Here is a 26,691-nt window from a genome sequence, read left to right as displayed (position 1 = left end):
ACCAAGTGCTATGGCCAATTCTAACATTTTTGCCCTTGTGGTAATTTGCATTGCTGCAGTTGCAGGTAGATCTTTAATTTTATTATATTTCTGTTGAATAGTTCCTAACAGGTAATTTTTTGTTTGTTTTCAATAGAAAGAAGTCCTTTTCATTAGAAACTTCAAAGTTAACATAAAGATATTCATTTATATTGTAGTTCTCCCTCGTCCTTACAGAGCATGTTTCGCAATTAATCTCGGCGTGGTTTAATTCATTTGTTTAGGACCTTTAGAAACTTTAGGTATATTATTCTTACATGTATATGAAAAGTAAATAGTTAAATGAATTTATCAATTTTTAATTGATTAATTGATGAAACGTATTGACTACGGGTATGCATAAAAATAATTCTGTTTGTAATTCTATATAAAAAAAAAACGTATTTCATATTCAATATAAAAGTGAAAAAGTAATCTGTTTCGAATTAATGTATGAAAAAGGTGAAAAAAACGAACAGTGATCGATCTTATAAATTCTGTTATCAATACAAATCGTGAAAAGTACCCCTTGAAACTCCAGAGGTGGATCAGGTACCTGGGAGGAGTAAGCATCCCTGTAAACAGGTCACACCTGCCGTGAGCCCCCTGTAAACAGGTCACACCCGCCGTGAGCCCTCTGTAAACAGGTCACACCCGCCGTGAGCCCTCTGTAAACAGGTCACACCCGCCGTGAGCCCCCTGTAAACAGGTCACACCCGCCGTGAGCCCCCTGTAAACAGGTCACACCCCGCCGTGAGCCCCCTGTAAACAGGTCACACCCGCCGTGAGCCCTCTGTAAACAGGTCACTACCGCCGTGAGCCCCCTGTAAACAGGTCACACCCGCCGTGAGCCCTCTGTACTGGTTAGGTAAACGGAGTTATCGGTAATCAAAATCAGTGTAATTACAAAAGCCTAACAATGGATATGAAACATGTTAGTCAGAATACGACCCAACGAGATGTTGTATTTCCGAACAAAATCATTATATCGACCATATAATTTGCAAAATTCTGAATGTTAGATTTTTGAAAGCCTTATAACACCAACTTATTTGTCAGTAGCCCGCTCCGATTTAAAAACTTATCGTACTCCTAACATGCTCTTGCGTACTGAATCAATACTGAATAAATACCTTGAATGTGATATTAGAATATTACTTTAGGAAAAGTTGACGATGGAAAACCTGAAGTCATCACGTTGTCATATAGTTATTTGACCATTAACGTCTATAGTCAGTAAAACATCCAAATATGTGGCACCCTGTGCTGTCCTTTATATCATTCCTTCCACCAAGTGTAAACATATGCATGTCAATGCTTTACCTTGTTATAAAAATAAAAGGAGTAGACTTTCCCCTCTAAAATCTTCCCCCCACGGAAATCTCACCAGATTCAATTTTCCGGGGGAAATCCTACTCTGTGTAATAGCTATAGAGTGCAATTTCCCCCGAGCCAATTTTCCCCTATAAAATATCATGGCTTCTCATATGTATGAGGGGGAAAGGGGGCGACACATTGTTACAAGTGCCCTTCTTCAAAATGGCAACCTGTTTCGTTGAAATATACGAAGTATTTTATGAAAAATAAAAATTTTAAATCTCATTTTTCTCAGTAACCGTCCAAAATTTTTTTTCTTGAAGCATACAAATCTTATTCCTTTCATCTGGTCAAACTGGTTTCTAAAAAAAATGTTCATTTAAATTGGTTGGACAAATTTTAACTGTATCCGTAGAAACAAAAAGAAATTTTATCTTATGTGCATTTTTGTTTCCGAGTGTATTTCGAACTACATGTACATTGATGTGTAAGTGCCTTTCCAAATTTCTGGTGTTTAAATATTGGAATGGAAAATATGGGTCATTTATTTCTAAAAATTTGAAATTTTGCAAGACGTTCACAGAGAGAATTTGCTCTCTGCTTTCAAATCCAATATCGCAATATAATATTGTTTTGTTTTTGGTTTTGGCTTTTTCCCCTTTGAAGAACTACTCGATTCAAATACGCCCAAAATGGCATACGGAACCTATCGATAATATAAATTTCAGAATTTTCTATCACACTCTTTGTAAAAGGGATGGACCCATAGATCAATATTGGGCCCTTGGAAGGCAAACAAATTATCAAATCACTAAAGGTGCCCTTATGCAAATTAAGAATTTGTGAGCATGATGTGCCAAGATTGGGTGTTGAGACATTGAGTCTTACGATTTTTTGAGTGAATTATTTAACAACTTCCCAAGAGTTAAAATTTTGGGTTAAGACTGGATGATTTGAACTATACGTTTTAAGATTTCATACTCAATTCGGCAATTCTTGAGTTGAAATACTCATATTTCCAAACAAAAAATCAGTTCACTTTGATACAAATTTTTGCCACAATGTTTTTTTTTCCGAAATTATTTAAGCATTGCATGATAAAAGAGGGGAAATCCTACTCTGAGAAAGAACGAAATTTGGTTCTAGTATGAGATTTCCCCTTGGGGGAAAATCCTTCTCTAGAGTACAGATTCCGGGGGAAAGATGGCTATGGGGGAATCCTACTCTACAAGACCGGTTCATGTGTATAATACTTACATTCATTTGCTCGTGTATTTGAATCTTACATGTATATATGTAGATGTATTTCGATTTCATATACATGCGTAATATAAATCAAAGTAGGGCCATATTGCGTTTACATTTTGTTTTACATTTTACAAAGTATAAAGAAATACGTAATAGAATTTTTTTTAAAAAATAACAAATGAAATCAAATAATTTGAGCTGCATGTTCCCATCTTGTCTCATAGTGTCTGCAACTTATTACTCCGGTGGAGGAAACTGGTACCCAGGTGGTGGAAATATGTATCCAGGAGGAGGAAGTCTGTATCCAGGAGGAGGAAACTGGTACCCAAGCGGCGGAAACAACTGGTACCCAGGAGGAGGAAATATGTATCCAGGCGGTGGAAACAACTGGTATCCAGGAGGAGGAAATTTGTACCCAGGAGGAGGAAACTGGTACCCTGGTGGTGGAAACAACTGGTACACGGGAGGAAACTTGTACCCTGGCGGAGGTAACTTGTACCCTGGAGGAGGAAACTTGTACCCTGGCGGAGGGTACCCAGGAATTGGCAGGAATTGTCAGTGCAGACAATACTGTTACAGAAATGAATATACTCAAGGATACTGTGGTTACAGCTTATTAAAACAATGCTGTTCAAGGTCAGTTTGAGGATTTCTAAATTTGTATAAAGATATCGGGGCTTATTCTCAGTTTTAAAAAAGTGGTGTAAAATGAAGACAGATTGTAGGTGTATCCTTTATTACATGTAGTGTCATTATAAATCATTCTAATCTCAGAATTCAAAATTTCTGAGAAAAAGCATAGAAAATTTCAACCTGATGATTATTTGAAATTGCGAATTTTAAACTTAATTTTGAGGAAAAGAGTCACTTTTCAATGAGCACTTATTGTTTAATGAATTCAAATATACACCTATAGAACACAAATAAATAAATGAATATGTATATTCCATTGCTAATCCCAAAAGGAAAAAGATACAGTTGTAAAAGTTATCAGACTGACATATGCACGTAGAGCAATATCATTCATAAACTAGTAAACAAATATTTCTTTAAGAACGCATATACCTACTTCTACTCACACGCGCGGAAATAAATCCCTATTTCAATTATACGTGTAGATACTTCGTATAGTAAATGTCTTAAATTGTAGAATATTTTGACAATACATGTACCTAGTTTTGATGCAAGTGATCCCATAAAAAATGTAAAATGTCTATTCACTTTTTTTCAGATGGGGACATTCGAAAAAGGGTTATTACTAGCATAAAGATGTATCTGTTTGAATAAAAGGTTTGAAGTGTTCTGAAGATGTTGTGCTTTGATTTTTTGTCTGCTCCCCATTTCTAGGAGGAAAATTTCCTTTTGTTTAACTTGCACTGATTTTAAAAATGGCTGAAGAAACATCCTAAAAGTTTTTTATATCGGCCAAAAATTCCTAGTAAAAAAGGTATTGTTAGTTCATTTATTTATTGATTAAAAACTTATTTGTCCGTTAACATTTGATTTGATTTTTTTAACCTAAACAATAATAACGAGAACATTATAATTCATTAACTTTACGTACTTGATATATATATATATATATATATATATATATATATATATATATATATATATATATATATATATATATATATATATATATATATATATATATATATATATATATATATATATATATATATATATATATAAGGTAGAAGGAATATGCCGCTGAAATGTGTCATTTTTATACGATTTAGGATGCAAACCTTTTAAATATATGTTGCATTTAAGTTTTAGAATTAAGAGAATGTAAAAGGAACGGCTGCATGCATAGCAATCTATATTGTTCAAGTCAGTTTAAATTCTCTCAATTCTAAAACTTTAATGTAAAGACAGGCACTTTGTAAATATTTCTGACCATTATTAAAATGGTTACCCCTACCTTAGCTGGTAGAAATTCTAATTTTGCCGCTACATAGTGTATATCTACAGAAAACATCTACGTTTATGCTTGTGCCCCTTTAATAATAACGTATGATGACCTCAATTTTTTTTTTAATTTTTGTCTGTCAAGAAATAGGTAATGCCCTCAAACTGAAAATGTTTGGTTGTGCCCCCCTCCCCGGTCTGCGGCTAGTACAATTAATCTTTAAAAATAGTTGCCCTCAAGTATCACTGAGCTGTTTTTTTTTTTTTTCTTTTACTTGTTTTATAGATAACAACAAAGTTCTTTATACAATTTTAAGAAAAACTCAGAAGTATTAAAACAAATCTTTAAAGAAAATATTCGTCAGTTAAATCTGTACGTGTTGTTGCATAATGTAACTGTGTTTCGGGATAAGTCCGGGTCCTTATAAGACAAAATCATTTTAACGATGGAACGTTCTGTCTAGAAAAGTTCCATAAATAAGCTTAGTATAGTTAGGTTGTATTATATATTCGATATAAGAAAATTTAAGTCATACAATATGAAGATTTGGGGTGGGCCAATTACAACGGCTAAAGGTGCCTGAAATTTCATTCTTAATAAATCATTGAAAATTGCAGAAAGAGCTCTAGCTTGAAAAATCCCATTGTCTCTAGGCTATATAAAATCATTGTATTGAGGCATATTCTTTACAAATGATGTGAGCCCTCCCAACCCCCAACCAATCCACCCTTACGAATTGTTCCAAGTAAGGGCTAGCCAGTAAAAAACAAGATGGCGGCGCCCATGAGGAAAACCGTTGAACTTTTCTATGATGTTGTTTCGCCATATACATGGATTGGTTTTGAAGTTTGTATTGATTTCAATTGAACAATGTTTATTTTACCATTATGCACATAGATTTTCTGCTGTCGTTCGTTCATGATGTCACTGGAAACACAACGTTCACTCTGTATGGACTTTGGACTATGATTTTTGGCATCGTTATTGTTTTAAACTAAATGCACTCAGACATTACTTTGTCTTTGTGATTGAGTTATGTTTGTAACTAATGATTGCCGGATTTGGTACAGCCAATCGAGTGAATCGACTGTGGACTGCGAAAATTGACTTAACATAACTATAACCAGGGACCTATATACTAAGTGTGGCGGTCAGACGGGTTCGATCGCCGGTGGCCAGATAGCTCAGTTGGTAGAGCACCTGACTGGAGATTCAGGGGGCCCGGGTTCGAATCCCGGTCTGGTCCGCTGCATTTTTCTCCTCTCCCGTTACATAAGTATATATAGGTCCCTGCTATAACATAACTATTAGTCTCAAACACATGTACATGTACTCGGGTCTTGGTTTATAAATATGTATACAATTGATGATGTAAAATATGTACTTCTTTTTTTTTTAATAAATTCATTAGGTATACATATTTATAAACCAAGACCCAAGTACCTTTGGTCTCAAACTAGATGGTCATGAAATGGTGGACTTTATTTTCCACAGCTTATGACCTTCTTATTACAATCACACCTTCCAAAATAAAAAGCTTTCTTTCACTAACAACTAAAAGTTTCCTTCAGTCTGAAAGGTAAATTTTATTTTTCACTGGTCCAATTTCAACAGAACACGCACAAACATGAATGCATACACACAAAAGCATGTTACTGTGTATCCTGTTATTAATTTTTTTTTTTTTTAGGATGGATTATTTTTTAGGGGAGAATTATAATGAAAAATATAACAGTGAAACATAATCAGAAGAAGTCTTTTTTTTTTTTTAATTTGCATCATGTTTTGTTCACAATCCTTTCTGTGTATGTTCAGTCTATTTCGAATAATACTACCTCTAGGAGGTGAACAAAGCCTTTAAAATGTATGGTCACATAGTACAGTTGTTTCTACTCAAAAAGACAGGCTGCTGCTGAGGAAATTTATAACTGGTTTGAACCTTTTAGCAACCTCATTACAGGTTCAAAGTTTCAGAAAGCCCTAAAACCTCTTTTTAATAGTCAGATATTTTGTTCCTCAATATTTTGCTCCAAGTTGCTCTGTTTGTGTGATCAGAGTTTGCTGTATTTTACTTTCAGCTGAACAAAGAAATTGGGAAAATATTATGAACATTTTTGGGGTGTTTTACATGTATATAACTCATAGACTCACACAAAAAAGATAAAGATATATTGAATTTCAATAGTGCAATATGAATTATTGATAGTATTATAACTTTTTTGAGCCATACATGTGATATGTACCAGCGGTACACAAAATGTACAGTTTTTTCAAGCCCATTCATTGTGTACCGGCGGGACACCAAAATTCACGGAATATGAAAATTTGTACAGTATTTTGAATTTCTCACTAAATGCCGCCATTTTCCTCTCATTATCTCTCGCGAGACACTGGAAAACGCCACCTGTGTTTGACACTTGACCTTCTGATAATTGAGTAGTGTACACAAACCATCGCGTGTGAAGGTGTGAACTGCCAATTGGGATAATTATCTTGTTATAAATCCGTATCAAGATACCCCTTTAGGTAGCTTTATTTTTAAAGGGGTACTTAATTATTGTTTCGTAGCTTGATTGAAAAAAAATTAAGCCAACTTCTAAAGTTGATATACACGACTTAATAATATACATGAATCTGACCCAGATCTCCGTAGGTATAAAATATACGATGTTTATTACCATGATTACGCTGAAATAAAGGATATAGTTTTAAGTTTTTATGTGCTGAAATTTATGTATGATTGTATTTGCTGCTGTTATTTAGCATTGCTGATGTATATAACAGTAATATGAACAAGATGTAAATTGGAGACATTGACTCTCACGTTAATACTATATAAAGCTGTCAAACAAACTATCATTAAACTAGCTTAATTTATAGTCGATTCATAAGAACACTGTGATTATAAAACACAATATATGAATTTTAAAGAATTCAAATCTCCATGACAACTTTTAAAATAAGACATTTGCAAGAATTTCTATTTGTTGGTTTAGAAGTAAGGTGCCTTATCAAAAGAATTTAAGCGATATTTTATACTGTTTTTTGTACCGTTTTTGATAGGCAGTGTACAGTTTTTTCACCCAAATTCCAGTTTTTTTATGGCTCCTGTACAGTTTTGTGGTCTGTGACTTATCACATGACAATGTATGTTGAGCATATATATATAACATCACATTTCTGTATTTTAGGTATTGTGTAGATACAGAACAAAATGGCCAAATATGGATCTGCAGCTGAAACCTTTCTTTCTGGGAGGAGTCATGAAAGAATCAGGTAGATAATTCTGGAATTAGATTACTTCTACTGTATACAGGGAAATTTTCATCCCCATTTTATTTTCACCCCTTTCACCCTACTAGCAAGTGGGCAAAATTAAAACAGGGCAAATTAAAAAAACACAGTATTATTTCTTAAACGGAACTGTGATTGGGCAAATTTAAAATGGGACAAAAATATATTGCAAGTGTGAAAGGGCAAAAATAACACAGGGCAAAAATAACCCTGTATACAGTATTAAATTGAAATACTTATAATGAATTTTATTCATGGAGTGTTGGAGTTCTGGGGGGCAACATGACATTATTTTAGTAATTTTTTGCCTGATTTTGAACCTAATTTTTGACATGGAGTCATGAATGTTTGATACAGAAGTCATTTTTTTAAATAATTGGAATTTTATCCATTTAACCAAATTCATGATAGACCCTGAATATGAAATACACATTTTCTTTAATTTTTTTTTTGCAGGAAACAAACCCCCTGCCATGGTGCCAAATAAAGGTACATACATGCTGAAAGACATACAGAGGCTGGGAAAATATTATGGTATTCCTCTGAAACAGCCCAAGGTTTGTTACTAAAAAAACAAAGATCTGACTCATTTGTGATGCGAAGGCTAAAACTGAAATACAGAAACTTACTTTTCATCAATTTCTTTATATTTTATATTTTTTTTCACTTGTATATTGATAGAGGTTTTTTTTTTTTAGTAAAACAACACTAATTTTATTGAAAACAAATGAATTTATTGTATTGTCAAAAATATATACCATAGCTTTAAATTTTTATAAATATTTTCTTATATGCATAACAGTATGTACATATATTTCATACATCATGTTCTTTACATGTAGATGAATAGAGTGTCATTTCCTATGAAGTAATCATTCTGCCAGTCTTTTTTATTGTGTTCTGACTTTTCCAGGATTTTGCCAGTGTTATGTTTGGTACACTCCCAGTTCAAAGATTCCTGACTGCAGTGGACATGACCAACCCAGAATATACAGAGGAACTCTCCAGACAGTTCTGGTTCCGAATTTGGAAAAATGTACAGTATTCCAATGTGGATGGTTATTTTTTTTGGAGGATGAACACAAAAGATTTTATATTCTGTCTGGCACACCAATTTTTGATGTTTTAAATCCTTGAAAGATTTAATCAAAGATACAATTACATGTAATAGTTATTTTTATTTTATTATTTTTTTTTTTTTTTTGGTCTCTAAGGTCAAGAAACTGGGAAGGGGGGTTGATAATAATCACGAAATTTAAATAAAAAAAAAAATTGGATGTATTTAAAATAGGAAAAGGCTTCAAACATGGCATTTATATTACATGTATATACAAGTAAATGAATCTGATTTTCAGACTGCAGCTAATCATGTTAAATCAAGGTCATACATAGGAAGTTGGGGTTAAAGTTAAAAATAAAAATGTACTAGTATAATTTTCTGGGATAATGTGTTCCTTAATCATTGTTTTTTGAATATTTAGAAATCAATCAAAAGAATAAAATAAAAGTAAAAAATAATTTTTACTGTAATTTTTTTTTATGTTAAACATGTTAATTTTTGAAAGGTAAAAAGTTATTTTGGTCCAATCAAAGAGAACAAATCTTTATCTTCTCATATCTCTCTACAGGATGAGCCAGTCACAGAACCTCAACATTTTGCAGAGGTGGGTATGTTTCTGAGGAAAACAGTAATACATGTATTTTCTTGTCATCATCAAAATACAGTAATTTTTTTAGCTTTTCGGTGAAGTCGAGATGAGTTATGCTATACCCCCGGCGTCGGCATCAGCGTCCCGGTTAAAGTTTTAGGAGCAAGTCCATTCCAAGTAACTATAAGCCCTAACGGACCAAACTTGCATGGGTGATGCATCTAGGGATGGACACTACCACACTTGCTTCAGATGCTGGATCTGACCTAGATTTTCCAGATGAGTGAACAGGTTAAAGTTTTTGGAGCAGGTCCATTCCCAAGTAACTATTAGCCCTACCTGGACCAAACTTGCATGGGTGATGCATCTAAGGATGGACACTACCACACTTGCTTCGGATGCTGGATCTGACCTACATTTTCCAGATGAGTGACCAGGTTAAAGTTTTTGGAGCAGGTCCATTCCCAAGTAACTATTAGCTCTACCTGGACCAAACTTGCATGGGTGATGTATCTAAGGATGGACACTACCACACTTGTTTCAGATGCTGGATCTGACCTAGATATTCCAGATGAGTGACCAAGTTAAAGTATTTGGAGCAGGTCCATTCCCAAGTAACTATTAGCTCTACCTTGAACAAACTTGCATGGATGATGCATCAAGGGATGGACACTACCACACATGCTTCGGATGCTGGATCTGACCTAGATATTCCAGATGAGTGACCAGGTTACAGTTTTTGGAGCAGGTCCATTCCCAAGTAACTATAAGCTCTACCTTGACCAACTTGCATGGATGATGCATCTTGGGATGTACGCTAACCAACCTGCTTCGGATGCTGGATTCGACCTAGATTTTCCACATGAGTGAATTTTAGATCATATTTCAACCAAATTAGCATAAATGATGTAACTTGGGATGGTCAATTCCAGACTTGCTTTGGATTCTGAATCTGACCTACATTTTCCAGATGAGTGACCGGGATAATTTTTTTGGAATAGCTATATAACATTATGGCCTGTTATGATTAAACTTAAATAGATGGTGCATCTAAGGATGAAAACTTCCAGACTTACTTTGGATGTTGGAACTGACCAAAATTTTCTTGATTAGTAAACAGGATAAACGTTTTTTGAACAGGTCTATTTCCAAGTAACTATGAGTCGTACTTAAACCAAACTTGCATGGATATTGATCTTGGGATATTCACTAACTAAAAAAAGAATATGATGTGAAATTTGCCTTATTTAAAGATAACATTCGTGGAGGTGAGCTTCGTAATCTTTGATTACCTATGTTTTTAATAAGTATGTATATGTACAGTATGTTTGTACTTTCCTTTTTACACAAGTTTCTCATTGTAATTTGACAAAGTGTAGAAGATAATTGATATCTTCATACATTCTGTGAACTTTCTTTAGCATCAGTTTGTTTATAAGAAGTGATTTTTTTGTTCGTCCCAGGCCGCCAAAAAAGCTGGAATGAGCGAGGATATCATATCATCAGCTTTAAAGAGAATGAGTGAGCCAGACGTGAAGAATAGACTCACCCAGTACACAAAACAGGCCTTAGATGATGGGGTAATTGATGAAGAGCATTTAAAATCTCCACAGAAAATATGATACTCAGTTTGTTTTAATTACATTGTATTTACAGGTATCTTTCTCATTTTAAGATAAAGTTTCATGAAAATTCTTATTAAATGGAAATATGCTATATGACCAGTATATGACTAACAAAAATTAGTATGATTTGATATGTGTACCTTGTGCTTTTGTCAGAAAAACTTCAATTATTACACACTTAAACATTACCAATTTTTTATAAAAAGGGATATAACTCTAGTAAAATTTGATATACAATAAGTCTTCTTTTTTTTCAGGCATTTGGAAGCCCTTGGATTATTGCACACATTAATGGGAAAAAGGAATCGGTGTTTGGATCAGATAGATTTCCAATATTAGCCATGTTGTTAGGCAAGTATTATTTCTAAATCAAGTAAACCAGCCATAATCTTGAAGTGCTACTTACCCTCACAGGTTTTTTGCAAGGATGGTATAAAAGGAAAAGTTTGGTCAGTGTGAACAAGTCATCAATATCAGTATCTTGAATGTAAAGATAATTGGGGGTTGGGGGTTGGATTGAAAATCACTTGTAAATATCTTCAACTAACAATAATGAAGTGGACTCAACAGGAAAGTTGTTTACTGTATAATAGACGGGGACAGTATAAGATTTCTTCGATCTGTGATACAACAATAACTTGAAAACTAAGGCTAAAAGTCAAGGCTATGTGGAGTATTAAAATTTATACATTCTCTTGGTTGATGATGCCACAATGTTACATACCCTAACCATTTCTATCATTACCAGCTGTATCTGTGGTGGACTTTGGGTAAAGCTGGAATTCACTTTAATTATTTTTTACTTACAACAGTATGACTTACAAATATGCCAGTATCCATTAACAGATAATCAGCATTTATTAAATCTGTTTTATACAGTATCTTGAACAATTTTTTTCCCAACTGATTATAGGTATATGCATTATGTTCAAATTTATTTGTATATTTATGGAAAGTATATAAAGAAACATGTATAGATTAAAACCATACATCTAAAACCATTTTGCAGATCACCAGTTTTATTTCTTTCATTCATATGATGTAAATTTTATTCCAATTCTTTTAATAATTTCAGAGGAAGAATGGCATGGTCCTTTGAAGGAATTATCTAAGCTGTAAAATCGAAGTTTGAAGAAATTTTGGAATTCAATCAATATATAGAATGGAAATGTTATCCAAGCAACTTATTTTCTTGCCCTGAGGTCAGTTCAGTAAAAGAAGTGTTTGTGTGTATTGATGGCAGCATATATATAGAACTCTTCATTGAGAAGACCAAATGATGTAAGGTTGTTCAATACATTAAATGTAAAAAGTGCATTTTCAATGTCTGTGATAATAATCAGGTAATATTAAAATGATAAATATTTGATGTTTTGTTTTATATATTGTGTATCTGGTTGAAAAAAAAATTGTCAATGCAAAGGAGGATTATATATGTTGAATGTATGTATCAATTTGCACAGTTTCCTGTGTGTGGATTTTGTCAATTTCCACAATTTACCACTTGAGATGACGGATCAGAGAGCTTTTGTTATTATGGGCCGCAGAAGCAGCCGATCTATTTGTAGTTGTGTTAGAAAGTGCATATGGGGAAATGAGACCTTATTTCTTCACTAGTTGAGTAAAATAATTCTTTAAAGTCTTATGATAACATGTATAAAATCATGAGAAATTTTTTTTTTTTTTTTAAATTTGCTTAAAATTAATTCTTAACTTTTTTTTTATTATGTTTCAGTTTCATTTTCATTCCTCATCAGATAATTATTAATTGATGAGTATATAAAAAGAGTTTACAATAGGTACTCCCCGACTTGGGAGTGTGTAAATATGAATGCTAATCGTTATAATTTTCCAGATAATAATTAAGTGGAAAAAGTGCATGATGAATAAAAAATGAAAAGTTGTCCAACTAGAAAAAATTGTTTTGAATATGCCACAGCTGTGAATGACACAAGTATATTTTTCTACATTTTGAACCATGCCATGCAAAGCATAGCCTACTCTGCAGAAATCATCGGCATCATCACATGACAAAGATCCAGGGTATCTGCACATGGTTCATCTTAATTTCTGAATACGATAAACAGGCCTACATCTTCATTTTGATGACAATAAATTCTTTTCATTTATCACCGACATTATTACATCGACGAATCAATTTGATGAACAAAGTGATTAAAATTTCTATTTGTTTTATTTTATTTTACTTATTTATTTATTCATTTTTTAATTATTTATTTTTTTAATTAATTATTTATTTTTTTATTTAATTTTGCTTTGAAGACTGAAATAAAAGTGAGCATGCTTCAACTTTGAATATCTTGTGCTTTCCTTGGATGCAAAATTTTGTTTGTGGCCGAATTGATGCTTTGCATCAATTTTACTTGTGGCTATTTGTGTGCTTTGCAAACACTCTTTGGAATGCAGACCATATTTCAAGAACCTTTTGAATGCCACGATTATATTTATCAAATTTGTCACAGAGAATCCTTTTGTTAAAGGCTTTCATTAACAGGAACAATAGAACAAGAAGTGTTTGTGAAACACTGATTCCCCCGTATAGCAGCTCAGGGCCAAAGTTAAAGTTTTTCAAATGTAGGTTAAACTCCAAGGTCAAGAGTTCAAACATTTTGATATCCGAAGAAAGATCTTCTCAAGGAATACAGATGTGAACTATAATAGCCCTAGTACCAACCATTCAGAAAATATGGCCAAGGTTAAAGTTTTAAAAATGTAAGCCAAAATCCAAGGTCAAGAGGTCAGAAATGTTTGCATTAAGGACATACACAACGTAGTTTGAACTTTATTGTCTTTTTCCCTGGAGTTGAAGAGTTCCAATACTTAAAGGAATTGTGTGCTACATTTGTATATCTATATATGCTGTTGTACACTTCTTCTAAAACAAAACATCTAGAATATGTGTTTAGTAATTTTTGTGTATTTTTCTTTGAATTATACAAGAATTTTCATCAATTGATATCTTTTCAAAACCCCTGGTAATGCATGCTGATTTTTTGTCGACGAACATCTGATGGCACTATATCTTTAATTAAGAATATCTTGAAAAATTATCAGTAGGTAAGGTACGTTGCGTATGTCCTTAAAAGAAAGATCTTGTCACAAGGAATACATGTGAATGAAAGTCCTAGCATCCATCATTCAAAAGTTGTGGCCAAGGTTGAAATTTTTCAAAAGTAGGTCAAAGGTCAAGGTCGAAAAGTGTTTGTATCCAAAGAAAGGTCTGGACACATGGAATACACATGTGAAACATAAAAGCACCGATGGTTCAAAAGTTAAGGCCAAGGTTAAAAAAATTGGTAAAATTTTGCAGAAGTAGGTCGAGGTCAAACATGTTGGTCTTGTCACAAGGAATATACTGTAACAATTGAAATATGAAATCCCTAACCCAAAAGAAAGTTGTGATGGTTACATTTTGTTTTCTTACTTGGAAAATAGGGGGTTGATGTCCTCTTCTTTGCTCACCTGAGCTGAAAGCTCAAGTGAGCTTTTCTGATCACCTGTTGTCCGTCCGTCTGTAAACTTTTCACATTTTAAACTTCTTCTCAAGAACCACTAGGCCAATTTTAACCAAAGTTGAAGGGGATTTTAAATTGTTAAAATGAAGGACCAAACCTTTCCATGGGAAGATAATAAATAGGGTGAGGTCACTAAAAAATTCTTCTTCTCAAGAACCACTGGTCCAGAAAAGCTGAAACTTATATGAAAGCTCCCTGAGGTAGTATAGATTTTAAATTGTTCACATCATGGCCCCAGGGATTGGGTGGGTTCACAACAGGGGATCACAGTTTTACAATGAAATACATAGGAACAATCTTTAAAAATCTTCTTCTCAACAACCACTGGGCCAGAAAATCCAAAACTTATGTGGAAAGTTCCTGAGGTAGTGTAGACTCAAAATTGTTCATATCATGGTCCCAGGGGTAGAGTGGGGCCACAATAGAGATTACATCAGGAAAATTCTTAAAAACTCCTTTACTCAAGAACAGCAAAGCTATGGTGAATCATATTAAAGTAGAAGCATCCTCTGGTAGTGTAGATTCATTTTTGTTCAAATCATGGCCATTAATGAAAATCAAAATTTTACATAGGAATACATGTATATTGGGGAAAAAAAGCTGATGCAGAACAGCTGGGCCAAAGTGACTCAGGTGAGCATTGTGGCTAACCCTAACCCTGGGCCTCTTGTTTAATTACTAACATTAATTGACTGATAAATATAAACACAATCTAAATCAAATTTGAGCTTTATTAAAACAATTTTAACAATGAACCACACACTTCTTGCAAAAGGAATCAGTAGTAACTAATAAAAACATAAAATGTTATGTGAAATATTTACTAGAACCACATGATGCAAGATTTATTCTCTTTCCATGTAACTACAGGAGGCCCATGGGCCCTAACAATCACCTGAATATCACAAATTTTTCAGGCTATGACCAACTTAGTCCCATCTTAAACTATAACTTAAATTTAAAAACTGGCAAAGGAATTTCTTCATTATTAAACTGCATGAAGTTTGCCTCCTTGAGACCAGAAGTAAAGAAGATTTTTAAATATATACACATAATACATGCATTTCAATTTCAACATATGCCCCATCTTCAGGCCTGAGCACGAGGCAACAAATTCCACAATATGTTTAAAGTCTCATACCCTTACTGGCTTCATGCATACATTTTGATTGCTAAATGTCTAGGAATATGGAAGGTTTCAAAAATATACTACAGTAATTTTCAATATATGTCCATCTTGGCCCCACCCAAGCCAGAACCCAGGGATCATGAATTTTACAGTCTTAGGGGGCTGGTAGTTCTTTATGTTCAGTTTGCCTGCTAGAGGACCAAGTTGCATTCTAGATATATATGGTCAGAAGTATAGATTTTCATAGGTGTAATGTACTTTCAATATATGATTAACTTAGCCCCACCCAGGGGTCTGGACCCAGGTACCTTTTGATAGAGGGCAAAGAGCTCGTAATAATTTTGCAGACAGATGAACAGGAGTATAGAGAAGCATTTTTTTAAAAAACATTGCATAAATTTTGATGGTTTTGGCCCCAACCCTTCAGCACTATTGACTTTCTGAGTAGAAACTGAAAATCTTTGAAAGCTTACAAAAATGCACCATGGATCGGAACCCAAAGCATTAAGTCCACTGAGGCACATAGATGACCTAAATTAACTCATTTTCTAATAAAGTAATTCAACATTGTCTAAAATACATGGGTAATTAAAAAAGATATATCAAAAAGATAACTTTACCTCTCTGTAAAGTGTATAAACATATAGTAAATATATGCAACACATATACATTTCTGAACGTAATATCAGTAACCCACAGGACTTCTCTAATTTTGTTTTCATAAAAAATACCATTTCTCAATGCTAGACAACTCAGTCTATAACTTTCTTCCTTCTGCAGAGCTAGAATTGGGCAACATTGGACCACTCAAACGATTACTACTGCGACGGCATTGCAATGATAAATTCAGAAATTAAAACAGAAATGCATTTACAAAGTACATGTTATTACATGTACCCCCCCCCCTTTTTTTAAAAAAGAAAATCAATATACAATAGAATATGTATAAACATTGAATGCCATTAACTTATATATTACAAATATAGTATATGTACACATATTTCTGCTAGACTAAGCGTTATACTTCAATGACAGGTCTATGCAATATTTTTAAAGGGCAAAAACAATCAAGCAACAATAATAAAAGACATAATAAAGCTTGTAGCTTATCAGTCAATTCCATGCACAAGAACAAAAAAAAGAAAGAATGTTACATGCACAAGAATACATTGAATGTTTTGATACATGTATATTAGTCAACAATTTTATCTGGTACCAAAACTCAGAAAATATACATTAAATTTTATTTATTTAAAATTAACCAAGAAAAAATGAGATTACATTTTTGCACTGGATGAAATGAATAGAATAAACCTGTATTATGTCATACATGTGTAAGAGGACAAAAAACCTATTTACTTTTGCATATTTTTGTGATATTCAATGCATTCTTTGTCTTTCTTAAAAATATGACCGATTACCTATTTATACAAAAATACATTGTACAACTGTAGTACATGCATAACTTAATACAAAAAATAATTACAAATGCTACAGTTTTAAGCATCATTTTTCTCCTTATTCTTTTTGAACATGTACACCACAATTCAGAAAATTTCAGCAAAATTCTTAATATGCAAAACTTGTTGCCCCATTTTGTGGGGGATTGATGAACCATTTTTTTGTCATTGAAGTTGATGGGAATGGCATCTGTACACAGGTTTCTGATGCATTTTCATGGTGTTTTTTCTGTGAAACTCTTCGGTTTATCTGTTGAAAAGAAACATGTATTTGTGCAACAAATGACCCCAAGTAGAGCACAAATCAATTTCACCATGTTTATCTAATTGATTTCCACTTTAGCCCCAAAAATTTAATATTAGTTTCTTAAGCCAAAAATTTCAAAATTCAATGTGGCATGCAGGTCTTTTTTTTTTTTTTTTTTTTTTTTTTTTGAATCAGGTGTTATCTTTTTTTCTTGTCAGCCAAAAAAAAAAAGGTAATATCAACTGATTCTTACTTTTGTGTACTGTTATATCAATCATAATATGCACTCAACTTTAAATAATGTTATTCAAAGCATTTCTATAAAAAAAAAAAATTAATTCATATAGCACTGTTTTAAAAAAAAGGAATATATTGTGTATTTAATAAGAGCGTCTTCATATTAGCAACAATTCTGAAAAGGGGCATAACTCAATTTTTATGCCCCATAATCGAAAATTTGGGGGTATATAGTTTTTGCCCTGTCTGTCCCTCTGTCTGTCTGTCTGTGTGCAAAAACTTTAACATTGCCCATAACTTTTGATTAGTTAGAGCTATGGCTTTCATATTTCACATGTGTATTCCTTGTGACAAGATCTTTCTTTGGGTACCATCATATTTGACCTTTTGGCCTTGACCTTGGAGTTTGACCCAGTTTTACAAAATTTTACCCAACTTTTAACCTTGGCCATAACTTTTGAACAATTGGTGCTAGGGCTTTCATACTTCACATGGGTAATCCTTGTCGCAAGACCTTCCTTTGGATACCAACAACTTTGACCCTTTGACCTTGAACTAGGAGTTTGACCTACTTTTGAAAAACTTAACCTTGGCCATAACTTTTGAATGGTTGGTGCTAGGGCTTTCCTACTTCACAGAAGTAATCCTTGTGACAAGACCTTCTTACTATTGAGTGGTTCCTGGATATGAACAACTTTGACCCTTTGACCTTGACCTTGGAGTTTGACCTACTTTTGGAAAACTTTAACCTTGACCATATAATCTGAACAGTTGGTGCTAGGGCTTTCATACTTCACACATGTAAACCTTCCTTTCAGTTTGGATACCAAAAACTTTGACCCTTTGACCTATGAAACTATAGATTAATTTTTTTGGCCTTATACATGTCCATATGTAGATACAGTACATAACATAAGGGTTGTCAACTCGTACAACGTACCCTGTTAGCCATATACTTGTTGGAAATTTTAATTATCAAATACCAAAATTACTACCTCCTTAATCAGAACAAGTCAAATCTGCATTTTTTTTTAATTTTCGTAAAAATACCTTACTTGGACATAAAAATCAATGTGCTTGGTAAGTGTTTACAAAGCAGCTATGATACAATTTATGTCAGTTAGCCTAAGATGGCTTATTCATACCCCATGGAATGTTGCTAAAAACCATGAAATTTGTGTACACATTTGTACATACATGTATGAGGGAATTAGTCATTTAAAATTTGAAAATATTTTCAAAAAAAGTTACTTACATCAGTGAGCATGTCCATGACATGTTCACTATGAGCTTGTTCCTCAAACACACTGACAAACTCCTGGATAAACCAGCTTCCTTCATTTGTATCTCTGTAAGAACTATATCCTACAATGGACGACAATGCTCATTTGAATCACTTCAGTTACCTACCGTAATATTAATTATCAAACAATGTGTGTCTCTTGAATTAGCCACTTTTTTTCTTTTCTTTTAATATTATTACCATCCTAAGCATGCCAGGTAAAATAATAGAAAACTTTAAGCAAACAAAGTTCTAAATATTCAGTTGAACTTCAGTTACCTATCATCAATACAATGTATGTCAAATACCATGAATATGTCAGAGTTATTTAGAATAATCTAACTGTGCCTCGGGACAAGCCCTGGCCAAGGCAGAAAAGAAACAGCATGAAAGGTGCTTAGATATGATTTCCACAAATACAAGTACATTTACAGTAATAACGAACCTCAGAGTTGACTTTGCAATGACAAAACAACAGGTACACTCTCAAATATTTTACCTGGAAATGTAGAGAAGCACAAAAGGAGATCCTGCATATCCAAAATCTGTCTGTCTGTTGATTCCGCATTGGGTCCATCTTTCTGAAGCTTATCTGTCTGTACCGTACTGCTCACTTTTAGGGTATTATTAATTTCTATTGATTCTCCACTCTTATCTTGATAAGAAAAAGAAATATAAAACCAACATTTAAATTATTTTGATAATTCTTTAATTTTCAGTATCATTCATGTACTATCTCATGTGGTTCAGGACTATTCATGACTAAATTCTACATTCAAAAGAAAAAAAGAGGAAGAAGTGGTCCTAATAGAACTACTGTAACACTGTAAGTTTCAGTGCAAGGTACATGTAATGGTGCACATTTGAAGAAAAAAAAAAGTTTTAAAACCTTTTTTTCAATAAAAATTTACACTGACATTTCCATTGTAACTGCCTCAAAACATATCTTTTGGACAAGAGCAAACAATATTGCCGGTTTTCTGCATTACAAAGTTTTGATCAAAACAACAACTTTTATGCATTTTGAAACTTTGAATTGTTTAAAAAGGATTCTGACACAGAATTATGACACTTCTTCAAATTGTTCTTACAGTCCCAAGCAATACAAGGAAAGTAAACTCTTTACATACGGAAGCATACTGATAACTCATGCATGTCAGTCAGACACATATAAAACAGACAAAAGAGTGACATCAGTATAATGGTTTAATTAATTTGTAGGTTTTATTACTTCACAGCTATTTTTCTCCCCATGAAATTACTCTTCAAAACTGACTAACCCCCACCCAACCAACAGTCAGGAGTTACATCTACCCACCCCAACCCCCATCCTCTAGAATATTTAATGAAAATTAACAACAACAAACCCACCCACCCACCCACCCCCCTCCAAAAAAAAACAATATATAAAAAATTGATTGACGCTCAATGTTTCTCCTCAGAAAAGTTTTACTGAAATATTTGTGATCCAAGATACATAGGTACAACCTAAAATGATGCATTTCATCTTTGGTCTACTTTGGTACTTAAAGTGAGCCAAAGATTTTTATACATGTTCCCCTTTTTGAATGCATACCTTAACTAGTTATGCTCTAAAGTCTATGCTTTTATAACTGTATGTATCATTGAGCATTCTACACAGTGAAATTTTCACCCCCATTTTATTTTCACCCCTTTCACTCTCATTGAAATGGGTGAATATAAAATGGGTTGAATTCATAAACAAAACAGTATTAACTCTAACAAAATTTGTCTGGGTGAATTGAAAATGGGGGCTAAATTGTTTGCGAGTGTGAAAGGGCGAAAATTACATAGGGCAAAAATACCCCTGTATATAGTACCTCCTCTGCATGCGTTGAAAATGAACATCTTTGGTTTGCCTCTCATCATGGGGCATCCTTTAGCTGAGAAGAAATGAAAAATGTCATAAACATCTATTCCTCTTCCATCTACTCCACATATGATGTTGTCACTGGTTCCATGGGAAAGCACTGCTAACACCATACAGTCTGTATTTTCCAAGTCAGTACGATTTGCAAAAACTTGAAATTCTCTTACCATTTTCTGAAAATATTTAATATATGATATAAAGTATGATATTTACGAAAAAAAATTACTACAAGGCATAAAAAGAAAAAAACTAAGTGATGCAGTGAATTATATTTGATTTTTTCATAAATATTATGCAAGGTTTTACTAAACCATTCTTGAACAAGTCAAATATAAATTTAAACAAGAGGCCCATGGGCCACATGGCTCACCTGAGCACATTGGCTAGGGAAAAAAAGCAAAAATCAATTCAGTATTTAAAAGTTTATGGGGGGGGGGTGAATTTTAAACTACCTGATGATGCTTTCATATCAATATAACAAATGGCTTTGCTGTTCTTGAGCAGTAGATTTTTTTTTCCCATATATTCATTTGTAAAAGTTTGATCCCCCATTGTGGCCCCACCCTACCCCCGGGGGCCCTCATTCGAACAAATTTCATTCTACACTACCCAAGGATGCCTCCATATCAATTTGACTAATCATGGCTTTTCTGTTCTTGAGAAAAAGATTTTTCCTATATATTCCTCTGTAAACTTTGATTACCCATTGTGGCCCCACCCTACCTCCAGGGGTCATGATTTGAACAAATTTGAATCTACACTACCTGAAGATGCTTCCATATAAATATAATCAATCATGGCTTTGCTGTTCTTAAGAAGAAGATTTTTAGAGACATTTTCCTATATATATTTCTATGTAAAACTTTGATCACCCATTATGGCCCCACCCAACCCCCGGGGGTCATGATTTGAACAAACTTGAATCTACACTACCTGAGGATGCTTCCATATAAATATGACAAATCATGGCTTTACTGTTCTTAAAAAGAAGATTTTTAAAGTTTTTTCTATATATTCTTATGAAAAACTTTGATCCCCCATTGTGGCCCCACCCTACCCCCGGGGGCCCTAATTTGAACAAATTTCATTCTACACAACTCAAGGATGCCTCCATATCAATATCACTAATCATGGTTTTTCTGTTCTTGAGAAAATGATTTTTTCCTATATATTCCTCTGAAAACTTTGATCACCCACTGAGGCCCCACCCTACCTCCGGGGGTCATGATTTGAACAAACTTGAATCTACACTACCTGAGGATGCTTCCATATAAATATGACCAATCATGGCTTTGCTGTTCTTAAGAAGAAGATTTTTAAAGATAATTTCCTATATATTTCTATGTAAAATTTTGATCCCCCATTGTGGCCCCACCCTACCCCCGGGGGTCATGATTTGAACAAACTTGAATCTACACTACCTGAGGATGCTTCCATATAAATATGACCAATCGTGGCTTTGCTGACTGACAGACGGACGGCGGACAAAATGTGATCAGAATAGCTCACTTGAGCTTTGGGCTCAGGTGAGCTAAAACAAAGAGTTTTCTTCTGGATCTTATACATCTGTACAAGGTTTTTCTAAACCATTCCTGAGAAATTTTATTGACTAAATACAATTACTGAAGTTCACCTTTTTTTTAAAATTTGCATTCTTCAATAAAATTTGTTATGACTGACATATCTGAAATTACTGCATTTGGGGGGGGGGGGGAGCTAAGGCAACAGTTCCTATTCACTGTAACCCCTGGCCTGAAATATTTTACATAATTATCTGATCTTGCATTTTGAATCTTCATTTTGTAGGTAAAATAATAAATATCCCTTACATTGAAAGATTAAGACAAAGAGTTACGATAATTTTGACAAAGACTTTTTAAATGGCAGATTCATCAAATGTGAATGGTATGAGTGTAAAGAGAAAGTTTTGTGTGAAGGTTTATGAAATTATATACTGTAAATTACCTCCACAGTCAGGTTATCCTTTACTACCACCTTAAAACTTAAACTTTTGAACAGATCCTTCAGTTTTTGGCAATCATGTTCCGTCCCTGTACGATCCTTATGGTTCTTGCCGAAGTCTTTATTATTAATTATGAGGACTATGCCTCTTGGGTCTGATTCCATGACATAACACTGAAAATGAAGAGACACAATATTTAAATATCCAGGGTTGTCACTAAGAATTGAAATAGAAGGGAACATTTAAAAAGTAGGTGGGGATCTGGGGTACCTCCCCTAATTGGGAAATTAGGAGAAATATCGAAGTAACTCATTAGGCTATATCATTATAGGCCGGGAAATTCCCCAGCCCCCGGGCCTTAGGGACAACCCAGAAAATCTATGATAATTTTAATGAAACTAAAATAACAAACATATCACATGTAGAATAATTCAGATTACATTATGATATGTTGATAAATCACCTTATCCAGGCTTCTACTCTGATGGTAAAAACTAATTGGCATGGTCATTGGTGGATTAAGACTGTATGAAGAACTGCTTGTATCTGAAGGTTGAATGGAAAATCCTTCTGAAAATTAAAAATTTAATTCCTCACAATCTTTCTTTACATTGTACTGCATACATACATAAGTAGTCTATATTTTACCAACATGTTCAAATAATATTGCATATACTGATCATTAATAAAATTTCATGATATCTTAGAATAGTAAAACATGTGACTGTCTCTATAGTGATGCACAGCTTGAATAAATAGGAAATTCATATTTAAAAAGAAAGTGCTAAAGTTTCATCCTGTAATAGAAACAATGAATAATTAGCCTTTTTTAAAAGAATTACAGATATGCACATTGTTTCTCAATTTCAGCTGTCCCTTGTAATTTTCTTCTTTGAGTGTGTTTTACAGTAAACAAGACTTGGATACCTTGATATGGTTACTCTATAATAGCCATATACTGACAAGAAAATTTTGAATCTATTTACCATTTACTTTTTCAATTTGGTTTCCACAATTCATATTTAAATTTATCAGACAATATACCATATATACTCGCCTATAAGTCGGCTTTTTGGGAGTTAAATTTTGTCCCAAACTCTATATCCGACTTATAGGCGAGTCATTGAAAAAACTGGCATTTTTCTGGACAACCAAATGTGGTATTTTATAAACATTTCCGATGATTATCGTTGAATAAATTCTGGATATAGTATATCATTTATATATGCTAAGATTATACATAAAATACAAGTATTTACATATTTTAGTTTATTGTATTGTAGTTTATTTTTACCTTCAGTGTACATTACTTATTTGTTTAATGACTTAGAATTAAATATTGGCGTCATTTCTAAAAATATTAATTAAAACCAGGTTAAAACATCAGAGCATTGATTTGAAATTGTTAACCAACTCTGGCAAAATTTGTACCGACTTATAAGCGGGTCAGTGGCAAATCATACCAAAATTACCTAAAAAAATACAACCAACTTATAGGTGGACCGACTTATAGGCGAGTATATACGGTACATATATGTATATATATTTACTATATAAAATAATAACACATGGACTTGCAAGAAAAGGCTCACCATTCTGTCTGTTGTCAGAGCCTCTCAGGAGCACCTCTTCTGTGTTAAGATCAATATGATTGTCCTCGTCATCAACGTCCATGCTTGTTGGATTTAACAAGGCCTCTGACTCTAGATCCAGTGTGTCGTCATCTGCTGATTCACTGGGAACTGATGATTCTGTCCATGGTACCAAAGAGATACATGTAATGAATAATGTAACCAAGAAAATATACTGCATAATGGGTTTTGTCTGTGTCACAATTTTTGTGAAAATATTCCAAAATACTGTTATTTTTATAATTTGTGTGGTAATATTTTTGTGATTCTTCCTGTGGTTTTGAGTTATCTGTGTAATCTATTTTGTATATAATTTGTTACAATTGAATTTTATGAGAATTTTCTTTTCTTTTTTTGTGATTTAAAAATACTTCCCAAGAAAGCAAAAATTGTTTCATCAAAAAAATAATCTGTTACATGTATATGGTAAATACTTTAATTAAAGATCTCCCGGTATTGATTATTGTCTTAGGTGATAGTGAGAAAAATAACCATAATACGGAAAAAAAAGGTTTCATTTTAAACAAGTTTGCATGTTCAAAGAAATTATTATTCTGTACTTAATAGGTCATAAGGTGAAACACTGTTTCAAAAAGTAAAATTTTAGTGTATGTTATTATGAAAAATAAATCTTTAAAATTCCAAATAACAAGGTGGTACATGTTAAAATATATAACTAAAAATCTGGGGACAATATAGTTAGATCAATATAAGATTTTCAGCAAAATTACTGCAAACATAAAATGTCTACTGTTATCTTCATTTCATATGCATGCAACTTACCCGTTTCAGTAACACTGAGACTCCCTGTTTCTGATCTGGAACTTGATGCCATAGAAGATGTTAAAGGAGAAGCATTGCTGGAACTGAAGTTTGATGCTGATGTTCCCAAAGACATGGAATTTGGTTCAAAAATTGGATGGCTGGTGGTGGGCTCAGCAGTGGTGTTTCTGGCATTAAAGTTTAAGTTAGCTGCTTTCACAGGATTTGAAAAACCACTGGATATGCTAGAAGGATGAATTTCTGAATAACTTTCATTAGTTGCTTGTATTGGAACTGAAGTATTTGGTTCTTTTTGTCTCCTCACAAGTTCCTCATTTTTTCTTATTTGGTTTGCAAGGAAACGGTATCCACTTATATCGAGAACTTGAAGAAATGCCTGATAAGCGTTGGGTCCTCTTCTAACCAGATCATCCAGGAGTCTGCGGACTTTGTCAATACGTGTCCTCTCCGCCTGTTAAGACAGTCTCACTTAGAATTTCAAAGTTTAAGTTATGAAGTATCATGTACGATATCAAATATTTCATACATAACAGAGTCTGATAAAAAAGAAAAAAGAAAAAAAAGTTAATGGTACTATGTGATTCAACTAGAAAATGACCAATACAGTACTTTCATTTTATCATAATAAAACAAATAAGATGTAATTACAGTGTACCAATCTACGTAAACATTTTTTTCTACGTTAATTAGCTCATGCATTTCTCTCTTATCAATTCTTTTGTCTGTAATTGAGTATAATTAATATTTACTCTCCCTTAGTAAAACTTTTTTTTTTAATTTTGACATCCAATAGATATTTGAATCCAAATCGAAACACAGTAGATTTTTGACTATTTGACATATTATGCGGAATACTTCACTCTATGTAATTTTTTATTATATCACACACTATATAACTTCCGATGACATTCAAGGTACAAAAATGAAACACTTTTTTCATAATCGTCATGATCTTTAATTCATACCTACCATAATATACTCCATCATAAGTTGGGTGAAAATGTCTTTCTCTAAGACTTCATCACAAATGACATCAACATCCAAATCTTTCACCAGTGCCACACGTGTGCGGCGCAAGGCATCTTTGTGTATCTGATCCATTCTTACAGCATTTTATCTATCTTCCATTAATCCATCCAATTTTTTCTTATTCTCAGTGAGGCTATTTTTAGAACCTATATCTAAAAATAAATTTGTATAGGAAATTCCCGAAAAAACCAATAGCAAACGAACTTATTTTTCAAAGTTGTTATATTTCCCACGTGTACAGCTCACACGAAATGATTCAAAATGTCTGTAATAAATAAACGATTAACTGTTTTCAGTTTGATACCTCATAAGGCTCATTTGTCATTTCCTCAACCAAAAACACTTACTGAAAACGGATATCGATCCCGATGGAAATACAAAGGTTCAAGTGGCAGTAAATGATTCATTTATTAAGAAAGTCACGCTATGACTTGAAG

The 26,691-nt window shown here is 33.3% G+C and overlaps 2 protein-coding genes and 1 non-coding gene across 3 annotated transcripts; 2 read left to right on the top strand and 1 right to left on the bottom strand.

The window, feature by feature from the left end:
* Positions 1-5,257: 5,257 nt before the first annotated feature.
* On the top strand, positions 5,258-12,447 carry LOC133172406 (glutathione S-transferase kappa 1-like). The gene is made up of 8 exons (XM_061307283.1): positions 5,258-5,344; positions 7,690-7,774; positions 8,249-8,349; positions 8,706-8,828; positions 9,421-9,456; positions 10,905-11,021; positions 11,324-11,417; positions 12,142-12,447. Exons 1-8 carry the CDS (start codon positions 5,270-5,272, stop codon positions 12,183-12,185), a joined length of 675 nt encoding a protein of 224 aa, XP_061163267.1. The 5' UTR covers positions 5,258-5,269; the 3' UTR covers positions 12,186-12,447.
* Positions 5,672-5,744, top strand: Trnas-gga (transfer RNA serine (anticodon GGA)). Its single transcript has one exon. It is a non-coding gene; the product is annotated as a tRNA-Ser (tRNA).
* A 2,872-nt stretch (positions 12,448-15,319) lies between the features above and the next one.
* Positions 15,320-26,575, bottom strand: LOC133172283 (caspase-2-like). The gene is made up of 9 exons (XM_061307139.1): positions 26,195-26,575; positions 25,226-25,676; positions 24,404-24,562; positions 23,275-23,381; positions 22,814-22,984; positions 20,799-21,021; positions 19,457-19,612; positions 18,931-19,040; positions 15,320-17,441 (listed from the first exon to the last, which is right to left on the bottom strand). Exons 1-9 carry the CDS (start codon positions 26,324-26,326, stop codon positions 17,301-17,303), a joined length of 1,650 nt encoding a protein of 549 aa, XP_061163123.1. The 5' UTR covers positions 26,327-26,575; the 3' UTR covers positions 15,320-17,300.
* Between the last annotated feature and the right edge of the window lie 116 nt (positions 26,576-26,691).

Source organism: Saccostrea echinata, unplaced genomic scaffold (genome assembly GCF_033153115.1).
Source record: "Saccostrea echinata isolate AGI-Se365-2 ecotype Australia unplaced genomic scaffold, CSIRO_AGI_Sech_v1 ptg000054l, whole genome shotgun sequence".
Lineage (NCBI taxonomy): Eukaryota > Metazoa > Mollusca > Bivalvia > Ostreida > Ostreidae > Saccostrea > Saccostrea echinata.
The sequence above is the reverse complement of the archived record's forward strand: the minus strand, read 5'-3'. Positions and strand labels throughout refer to the sequence as shown.